Raw genomic sequence first — 10,009 nt, forward strand, 5'->3', positions numbered from 1 at the left:
ATAAAAAAGAGGTATCGAATTAAAATACTGCGCAAAACAAGAAGGACTCAGCGCGCAATTACCCCTCCCCTTACCGAACACGCGGATCTAGCCGCTGTTGGACCGAGTCATCAGGCACAGGCCTATACGGCACCGTTTCAGAACCACATATCAGACTCCAAACGGTGCCGTTTTGGTATTGTTATTTTAACCAAGATTTCTTTTCAAAAACATTTGCAGCATGAAAAATAATAAAAAAAACTAAAATCTCTGCTAGGGTTTCACCCTAGTTTACGCCGTCGTTCACAACACTGGCCATTCAAAGGCCACCGGATCCTCGTCCTACTCCGATTGCGACGGAGTGAAAGAAGGACTGGCTTCCAGGTAATCTCCTCGCTCAATCCCTTACTTTCTCCTCTACTTCTCACTATTAATGAACAAAAGAAATAACAGAGAAATGTGAAGAAAAATTCGAAAATCACCTTACGAAACACTGTTTCCATCTTTTTCTTTTTGAATATTTTTTGTTTCTTGTATTTTTTGTATTGATATTGTGTAAAAAAAAGGGATCCGTTTTTACAAATCTTGATGGCTTTTATAGCAGGAAATACAAAAGAAATCCCTCTATTTTTTTGTTGTTATCCTCTGGCCTTTTTTCTGTTATTCTTTTTCTCTGTTGCTGCTTGCGTTTGTTGCATTTGCTACAAGTCGTTGCAGTTGCGAGGCCATATGGTGACAGAGACGTAGCACGTACGGAGGCCAGCTGGGGCGTAGGCGTGCGTGGCGTGCGAGTTTGAAGGCGTGGTGGCGCATGCACGAGAGAGGAGTGTGCTGGCTGCGGCGCTGGTGCTAGGGCTGGATGCCTAGGGTTTTTACTTGTGGTTAAGGCTAGTGGGCTTAGGGTTAGGTGATTGGGTTGATTGGTTTGATTGGGTTGGGGATATTGGGCTAGGCTAGTGCATTTGGGCCTGCTTGATTTAACTGGGTTTGTAATCTTGACATTATGTTTTTTTGGACCATTGTTTTATTTTATTTGGTTTATTTTACTAACGGGCTGGGCAAAAATGGGCTTTTATAGCTGCCCCTCTTTGCTTATTGTCGTGTAACGAGAATAGAGCAAAGACTAAAGAGGACCAATTTTGCCCAGTCGTGCTTGGACCTTGGTGCTCTTCTTCTTTAAATGGCTCCATTCCATCCTACTGCATCTTCAGAGGTGTAGGAATTGCTTCGATCCACTCCACCGCAATGTCGGGGAGATAGGATTCGTAGCTTGTAGCTTCTAAAAAGAACTAAATTTGCTATCTCTAGTCAGCAAGACCTGATGCGATCTGCTCTACTGCTACTTCAGAGAGATAAGATCTATTACTTTAATCCACTTCACTACAACTTCAGGGAGATAGGATTATCGACTTCAATCTTCTCCACTGCAATCTTAGGGAGATAAGATTTGCTTTTTCAGTCTGCCCCACTGTGACTTCAGGGGGATAAGACTTGTTTTCTCAGTCTGCTCCACTGCAACTTCAGGGATATAAGACCTGATGCGATCCACTCTACTGCAACTTCAGAGAGATAAGATCTATTACTTTAATCCGCTCCACTACAACTTCAGGGAGATAGGATTATCGGCTTCAATCTGCTCCACTGTAACTTCAGGGAGATAAGATTTGTCATCTTCGATCTGCCCCACTGTAACTTCAGGGGGGTAAGACCTGCTGCGATCCACTCTACTGTAACTCAGAGAGATAAGATCTATTACTTTAATCCGTCCACTACAACTTCAGGGAGATAGGATTATCGGCTTCAATCTACTTCCTTACACTTGAAGATAAGATTCGTCGTCTTCGATCTGCTCCGCTACTACTTAGGGAGACAAGATCTGCAATTTCCAACTTATTCCACTGCTGGCCAGGGACATAGGACTTGTGGCTTAAATTTGCTTCCTTACACTTGAAGATAAGATTCGCCGTCTTCGATCTGCTCCGCTACTGCTTAGGGAGACAAGATCTGCAATTTCCAACCTATTCCACTGCTGGTTAGGGACATAGGACTTGTGGCTTAAATCTGCTTCCTTACACTTGAAGATAAGATTCACCGTCTTCGATCTGCTCTGCTACTGCTTAGGGAGACAAGATCTGTAATTTCCAACCTATTCCACTGCTGGTCTGGGACATAGGACTTGTAGCTTAAATCTACTTCCTTACACTTGAAGATAAGTTTCGCCGTCTTCGATCTGTTTCCCTACTCCTGGGGAAGATAAGATCCGTAATCTTCATTAATTTGTTCTCTAGGGAACACGACCTGTATAATGAACCTAATTATGCCTAATGATTAGGATGGCATGATCAAATGCTCCTAACTAGACATGTGTGAATGGTGTTTGCATGAATGCATAATTTTATTTTTTTTTCGAGAATGGTCTTACTTAGGTTGTCATTACTAGAAGTTTATTAAGGCTTTAACACTGACGTGCTACAACGTCTTCTCGCTTGGCCAACTTCTTCAAAGAACCACTTAGTTAGATTGCCCCACTGTAAACTTCAAAGTTTAATCTCCTAGGACGCAACACCTGTACCATTTTTCTCCCACTGCAACCCAAGGGTAGAAATATATGGCTTTTCCTTAGTTGTTTCATATCACAATTCAAGGATACAAGATCTAAGTCTGTCTAGTCCCTTACACCATTCCCAGGGTGTCGTACCAAAGACTTATGCGCAAATGAAGGCTCTCTTCTCCGAGGTAACCTCTTCCTATTGCTTGGTGATCATTGCTTGCTTGTTTATGGCATCTTAACACAAAATCCAAAGAGAAAAATCTAAATTTAGACTCCCTTCTCGAATTTCCATCCTTTAAATCAGGTGCGTTCTAAATAATAGTCCTATTTCAGGCTACTATAGTATTTAGAAACTTTTCAGAGTAATATACAAAACTTTATTCGTGAAAGTTTTACTAGTCCATTAATCGTTATTCTAATGCAATATGCTTGTAAAAAGAGTCATAGCAATGGATAAGAATAAAGTTGGTTCTGAGCATAGCTCGAAAGAACAAATTATCAAAAATAGTAAAGAAGGATGACAAAGAAATTGATTAGGAATTTGTATCTTGAGAAAGAATGAAATATTCCAACAGTACACCAAAACAGGCTTTTAGCGGCGTTTTTAGTGGCGTTTGGATAAAAAACGCCGCTAAAAATCAAGCATTACCGACGCTTTTAAGAAAACACCGCTAAAGATCGAGTATTAGCGGCGCTTTCAGGTAAACACCGCTAAAAATGAGCATTAGCGGCGTTTTACAAAAAGTGCCGCAAAAAACCTAAGCCTAACGACATCGTTTTTTGAGTTTTGAGGCTTTAGCGACGTTTTTGATGAAGCGCCGCCAATTCTCGGGTCTTTAGCGGCGCTTTTGAATAAGCGCCGCTAATGCTCGGGTCTTTAGCGGCGCTTTTGAATAAGCGCCGCTAATGCTCAGGTCTTTAGCGGCGTTTTTGAATAAGCGCCGCTAATGCTCGGGTCTTTAGCGGTGTTTTTGAAGAAGCGCCGCTAATGATCTGGTCTTTAGCGGTGTTTTTTAAAAAGCGCCGCTAATTCTCGGGTCTTTAGCGGCGTTTTTAAAAAAGCGCCGCAAAAAATATTTTATTATTTATTATTTTTCCCCCTTCTTTTCCCAAAATCGATTCCCCCCACTCTTTTCCCCCCAATTCCTTTCTCCCTTACCCTGATTCCCTTTTATTTTTCCCCCCAATTTCCCCAAATCGGCAGTCCTTTTATTTTTCCCAAACCATTTCTCCCCTACCTCGATTCCCTTTATTTTTGAATTTGCAACAATATGGGAAGTCATCCAAGCTATCACTCAATGCTTTTGAATTTGTTGTTTTTAGGGAAAAAGTTCAATGCTTTTTTAATATTTTCATAACTTTAAAACCCGCCAAAAGCAAATCTAGCCATTGCTGTAAGTTTAACCTCGTATCATTCCACTCTGGAACATGCGTCTCTCTGCCACCATTAACTCATTCAAGTCCTCCAATCTCATCTCATGGAAAACGGTACCTTCCCTCACTCCCAAAACATCCTAACCTGATCTCCATTTCCGTTAACTTCTACTGTGATCCCAGACAGGTAAGCTTCAACAAACCCTAACGGGATGCATCGAACTGTCGGGAAAAACACGTCAGTCGGGGAAGGTTTCGAAGGTAAAGATATGGCCGGGATTCACCAGCCAAGGAAGGTACTTTGAGTTTCACTCAAATTTGATTCCTGCATCCATCGATTTTGTTCGAGAATCGCTGTTGTGTACCTCTCTTTGCAAAGACGGATACAAGATTCGGACCGTCGAGCATTTGCTTTCGGCTTTGGAAGCTAAAGGCATCGACAATTGTAGAATTCAGATTCAAAGTCTCGATTCTGAGGATACTGAGGTCGAGGTTAGTGCCATAATTTTTGTTTGGATATCAAAATTGATTTTTAATTTACTTAAAATTGTAAGTTTTGTTATTCATTTGGTTGTTACTTTTGTCACATTCTTTCATTTTTGCAAGAAAAGCGACTTTTCCTGTAAGGTATTGTTGGATAATAAAATGCATGATTTTACATTTCCATGGAACAAATATATATTCAATTGTTCGTTCACTTCAAGACAACTTTGGAGCAAGCAAAAAGCATGAAGCTGCAATCTAACAGCCTGAAAGAATCTTTGAAGGCCATATTGTAGGATATGTGTTCTGGATTGAGGGATGAGCGAGGAGATTTAAACATAGTCAATGAATTTGTAGAGAGAATTGTTTAATGTAACAAATAATGTACAAACACTGTAATAATTTAGCTGAGTCTCTTTTTTCATACAATTTTATAGATGGTGATTATTGGAATTTTAACTAACACAGGTTCCAATTTTTTATGGGTCTGCAAATGCTTGGGTAGAGGCAATAGAACAAGTTGGCTGAAAAGAGGCCTTGGATCGGTGTGGCATAATCTTTTTTTTTTTACACTTTTAGCTCAGTCGAAATGTTTCTAATATGTGCTTGAAGTTGCTGTGTATTCTAGGGGCTTTGGGATGTAGAAAATGACAATGATGGCCAACAAGAAGGCTGCGTTTTGCGGGTTATATCCCAATTTTAGTCATTCTATCTAAAATGTTCTTTGCAGGTAAGTCTTTTTGGTGTTCTTAATAGATGTTTAGTAGTTAACTGTTGAGTAACTTTGGTGCTCTGTTGATGTACCATGATTCAGGATAATCACTTAGTTTAGATGCTTTATAAATGTTAATCCTGTTGTAATTTGTCCATTGCATTTCAAGAAATTTAGGTTGGTAATTTTCTTGAGCCAAATATTTTGAAATTCATTGTGGAAATGCTTAATGATACTGTTTAGTTAATCATTTTTTTTCATTTGAGGTTTTTATTGCATTTATGCATATATACATGTAGCTTCTGTCCCAATTAAAACATTGTTTGGTTTTTAATTACAAGCTTTTCCATGCATATTGACTGAGAATGTATATATGCCTATATACATGCATATTGTGGAAATGTTCTTTATCATTCTTGTTTTGGGTTTTCATTTTTTTTTCTAAATGGCTGACAGCTTCGATGCACCATTTCTTGGAACTATTTTTTTTGCAGCGATTGGGTTTAATGTAGAGGTTGTACAATACAACAACATCAAGTTTCAAGTATGGGATTTAGGTAAGTTAACGTTAATAAATCTGAAATAGCAGCTGATGTAGTTTATACAAATGGAGTTCAATTTAATTTATCGAATCATTGAAATTTGCCTTAATTCTTTTACTTAAAATTGAATCATTTAATTGGTTTAATTTATTTAACACGTTAACTTATGTGGTGTGTCTTCTAACTAATGGAGATGCAACCTCTTAAGTTACTTTGCTTCCTCTATTTATTTAATTCTGATATGCGGATATCTTGTGGGTTTTTCTGGCTGCTCTTTAGCTGGACATACATACAATCAGTATATGTCCAGCTGCTCTTTAGCTGGTTACATAATTTTTTATTCAGTATATGTCATATTCATGTTAGGACCTGTTTTGATGTTTATTTTACAGCAGTAGGCGACTGTTTAAAGGTAAAATTTTAATTTACCCCTGTTCAAGAAAATTATGTTAGCTAAAACAATAAGCTCGTTGATTTTCTGACTTGCTTAATATAGATTAGTTGTTTCATGTTTGGAAACTTTTGATGCTCTTGGTCTTATGTCCTGCAGTCATTGACAAAATTTGGTTCTCATTCTTCACTTAACAAGTCCAGTGGCACATACATATGTAAACTAGGAAATTGAAACAAGAAAGAAACGCAAAGCCAAAGCACATTGATACTCTTGAATGATAGTTATAAATGAATAATATGCCTGACTTGGCATTTATAAAACACACATGCTTGAAGGATAGAACAGAAATTGCTGTTAGAATTGGATTGTCAGCTTTAAGTGTCTACGACGTGTTTGATATTGGTTTCATTGGTTTCTCTGCTGATATCAATTTCATTTGTAAAAGCTTCCTGAAAATTAAGCATGTGCTTTTTTGAAGGAATTTGTATTTTTAAAATTTCATAATTCTATTTTGTAAACCATGGTAATAAACTTTAAGGTTCATGGATTTAGATATATATATAGAGAGAGAGAGAGAGAAGTGCAATAGGGACTGTAATTCTTTCTTAATTATTAGCTACTATTTGAGACCATCCAAGGTTAAGCTTATTCCATGTTTCTTATCTTGTGCATTCTTTTTTGTGTTTTTTTCATTGAGGGTTTCATAGGGTCTTTAGTAGTTTTTCTCTTCTTCATGTTTGATTGTTTATCATCAACCGAATTGACAAAAATGCAAAGAAAAAGAAGCATGTATTTTGTATATTTAACTTATTCACATTCTTTCATGTGCTTCATATAACATTTATGTTATTCATATTTAAAATCACTGAAGGACATGTTCAGTCTCTTTTTAAAATAAAAAAAATCACTTCTCTTAACATTCGTGTATTATGTTCTTTGCAGAAATTCATATGTTGGCAATCTTTCTCTTTTCTATGAAATAGAGGAGAAGCTTAAGCAAGTGACTATGCTCAGTTTTCTTTTTCCTTGTACTTGATTCCTCTAAAGAAGACCGAGTTTTGCTCCAGCATCTTTTTCATTAAGATGTCCTTGTCATTATTTACATTTTGAACAAACATACTGTTAAAGATCATAACATGATTTATCCATCATAGAGCTGCTTGGTAGTAAGTTGATGAAATTTTTTATTCTGCATGCTACAATACTTGCATATTCTTTGATTAATAACTAACAAGAACGTGTATATGAGGAAGAAATAAAATAACAGGTTTGTATGTTAAATTTGTGTCCATTTTATTTTAATTTCTTAATTTTCATCAGCTATAGATCATGTCAATTTATATTTTTTTATGCAAGCAAGGCTGAAGTTATATATTAGTATTCAGAAGGAAAGTTTAATGGTGTTTTCCTTTCAATTTTGTATTGGCATAAGCTAAACATGGTCATATTAAGTTTTCAACATTCGGGAAACTTTTACATGCAACTGGGACTTAGGAAGCTTGCAATACTGGCTGAATCTTTCATGTTTAAACTGGCTTTTTTTATGGATCTAATTGTCGGACAATTGGGTGCGTGGTCACAACGTTGTACTTATATCAAACCATCATATCAAGTGACCCAATCATCATCTCATTGTTGCTTGAGAAAGCAAATCCGCATATTGCTAAGAACATGGTGATTCTCTCTTGAATTAATTTCTCATTCGAGCCCTCTGTAGTAGCCTTCATCTATGCCCTTGAGGCCTTGACTGTATTTGGGTTTTGTGGTTGCAATAGCTGCAGGGATGGTACATAGCATGGCTATTATGAAGATGGAGCATTATTTTATTTGGTTTCTCGGATCCTCATCTTAGATGCCAACAGGTTCTATTCCATTGTCTTTGTTGATTTTAACTTCCCGGAGTGAAGCTTTTATTTACTTCATTTGGATGAATTTGTACACTATATTCCCTTTGTGAGAAAACAATCGTAAGCATTTCTTTGGTAAGTATGGGGCTGCAATCACATCGCTATAGGTGATGTTTACATGTGGGATGGCAAGAAAAATATGGAAAAACCACTGTTGCAACTCAGTTACACCGAGTTAAGGGAAAAAGATCCCTTAAAGAGTTGATTTTGAGAGTTGGTCATGAGAGAATGTAACTTGTAAACAATTTTCTAATATAGAATGTAACTTGTAAATGAACTTATGTAATTCTAATGTAATTCTAATATAGAATGTAAACAATTTTCTTATGTAATTCTAATATAGAATGTAACTTGTTTTAATTTCTTAATTTAAATTCATTAATTTTTATATTTAGCTTTAAAGTTAAAATTTTAATAGAAATTTTAATTTAATATTTTTATCCTTAAAAGTATATAGTTTAAAGTTTAAAATTTTAAAATAAAACATAATATAATATTTATGACAGAAATATATATTCTTTAATTAAAACATTTTTTAAGTCATGTTTTTAGCGGCGTTTGTGGTAAAAAGCGCCGCTAAAGGTCCTGGTCTTTAGCGGCGTTTGTGGGAAAAGCGCCGCTAATGGTCCTGGTCTTTAGCGATGTTTGTGGGAAAAGCGCCGCTAAAGGTCCTGGTCTTTAGCGGCGTTTGTGGTAAAAGCGCCGCTAAAGGTCCTGATCTTTACCGGTATTTTTGGGAAAGCACCGCTAAAGGTCTTAGTCTTTAGCGGCGTTTTTTTCTAAAAACGCTGCTAAGGTTAGCAACGCATTCAGTAGCGGTGTTTTTTTCGGCGCTTCTGAAAGCACCGCAAATACTTTTAGCGACGCTTTTTTAGAGCTGCTAAAGGCCTAAAAAGGAGCCGCTAAAAGCCTGTTTTGGTGTAGTGCAAGAACAACAAATTTAATATGAATAGTATGAAAATTGGGTGCCCCAGATATCGCAGGTTAAACTTCTCTGTACAAACTTTCTGAAGACCATTCTGAGTTTGACATGTGTTTAGAAGATCTACAGTGCTTTGTCAATACTCCAAGATGTCGCATACCCTTTCCTGTTAATTCAGGTATAGCAAGATCATCAAATGACCCAATATGATCAAAATTTGAATCGCTCTAATCACTTCATGCCCCCATTCCAATCAATATTTGAGCCGCCCTTTTCGGGTTTTCAACTCAAATCCCCTTTGGCCTAAGGTGCCCTTTGCGGGTTTTCCCCTTAGCCTCTCCATTTTACTTTTTCATTTTCATTTTTCATTTTTCATTTTTCATTTTTCACCCCCTTTTTTTTTTGAATCAAGGCACCCTTTGCAGGTTTTCACCTTGGTCCTTTCTCCTTCTTCAGGTGAGGTAATTCTTGACTGAATCTGAGTTTACAGGATTTGGCAAGTTTTACCATCTATCCTACTCAAGATCAGAGCTTCTCCGAAAAAGGCCTTTGGCATCCATTTTCCTCTAAAATCCTTTTGTGTAAGAAGAATCTTTCCCCAAATTAGGTTCCCCTTATGGAATTCTCTGAGCCAAACCTTTTGATTGTAGGCTCACATTATTTGCCTTTGGTACATCTGACTGTACTGAATAGCTTTTAGCCTTTTCTTTTGATTAGATTGGATTCATTCTACTCAACTAAAACCCAGAGAATATGGATTTCTACTTCAATTGATAGAACTACTTCTGTCTTGTAAACCAGAGAAAATAGTGTTGCCCCAGTCAAAGCTCCGATAAACGTTCCAAAAAACGAAGAAGGCAGATGGTAACTTTACATGCCAACCCTTGTAAGTCTCAATCATTTTTGCAATTCATTGTTTTGCAATACAGTGACAAACCGTGGTATCTGATTTTGAATTGATTACAGCTCTCAGCTATCGCGTTATCATTCAAGTTCAATGCATTTTCCAATACCATCCTCTTCGAATTCTATATCGGTATATGATGACATTAACGTATGAAGCAGCCTCTAATGATCTCAAAAATGAAGCAATGCCCATTTGAAGTCTTCGATAATGGTGATGTCCATGCCCCATCTTGCTCAAA

The 10,009-nt window shown here is 37.1% G+C and overlaps 1 protein-coding gene across 8 annotated transcripts; it reads left to right on the forward strand.

The window, feature by feature from the left end:
* Positions 1–3,659: 3,659 nt before the first annotated feature.
* LOC105804294 (probable UDP-3-O-acyl-N-acetylglucosamine deacetylase 1, mitochondrial) lies at positions 3,660–7,637 on the forward strand. 8 transcript variants are annotated; one of them, XR_008190678.1, is made up of 6 exons: positions 3,660–4,018; positions 4,088–4,396; positions 4,856–4,932; positions 5,016–5,117; positions 5,594–5,656; positions 6,978–7,637. XR_008190678.1 is itself a non-coding variant. In XM_012636840.2 (4 exons), exons 1-3 carry the CDS (start codon positions 3,959–3,961, stop codon positions 5,088–5,090), a joined length of 444 nt encoding a protein of 147 aa, XP_012492294.1. In that variant the 5' UTR covers positions 3,660–3,958; the 3' UTR covers positions 5,091–5,117; positions 5,594–6,971. The 8 variants fall into 8 exon arrangements, 1 of the variants encoding a protein (XP_012492294.1); XR_008190680.1 differs by having other exon boundaries at positions 4,893–4,932; XR_008190677.1 differs by having other exon boundaries at positions 4,088–4,932.
* Positions 7,638–10,009: the final 2,372 nt, after the last annotated feature.

This window comes from Gossypium raimondii, chromosome 11, assembly GCF_025698545.1.
Source record: "Gossypium raimondii isolate GPD5lz chromosome 11, ASM2569854v1, whole genome shotgun sequence".
Lineage (NCBI taxonomy): Eukaryota > Viridiplantae > Streptophyta > Magnoliopsida > Malvales > Malvaceae > Gossypium > Gossypium raimondii.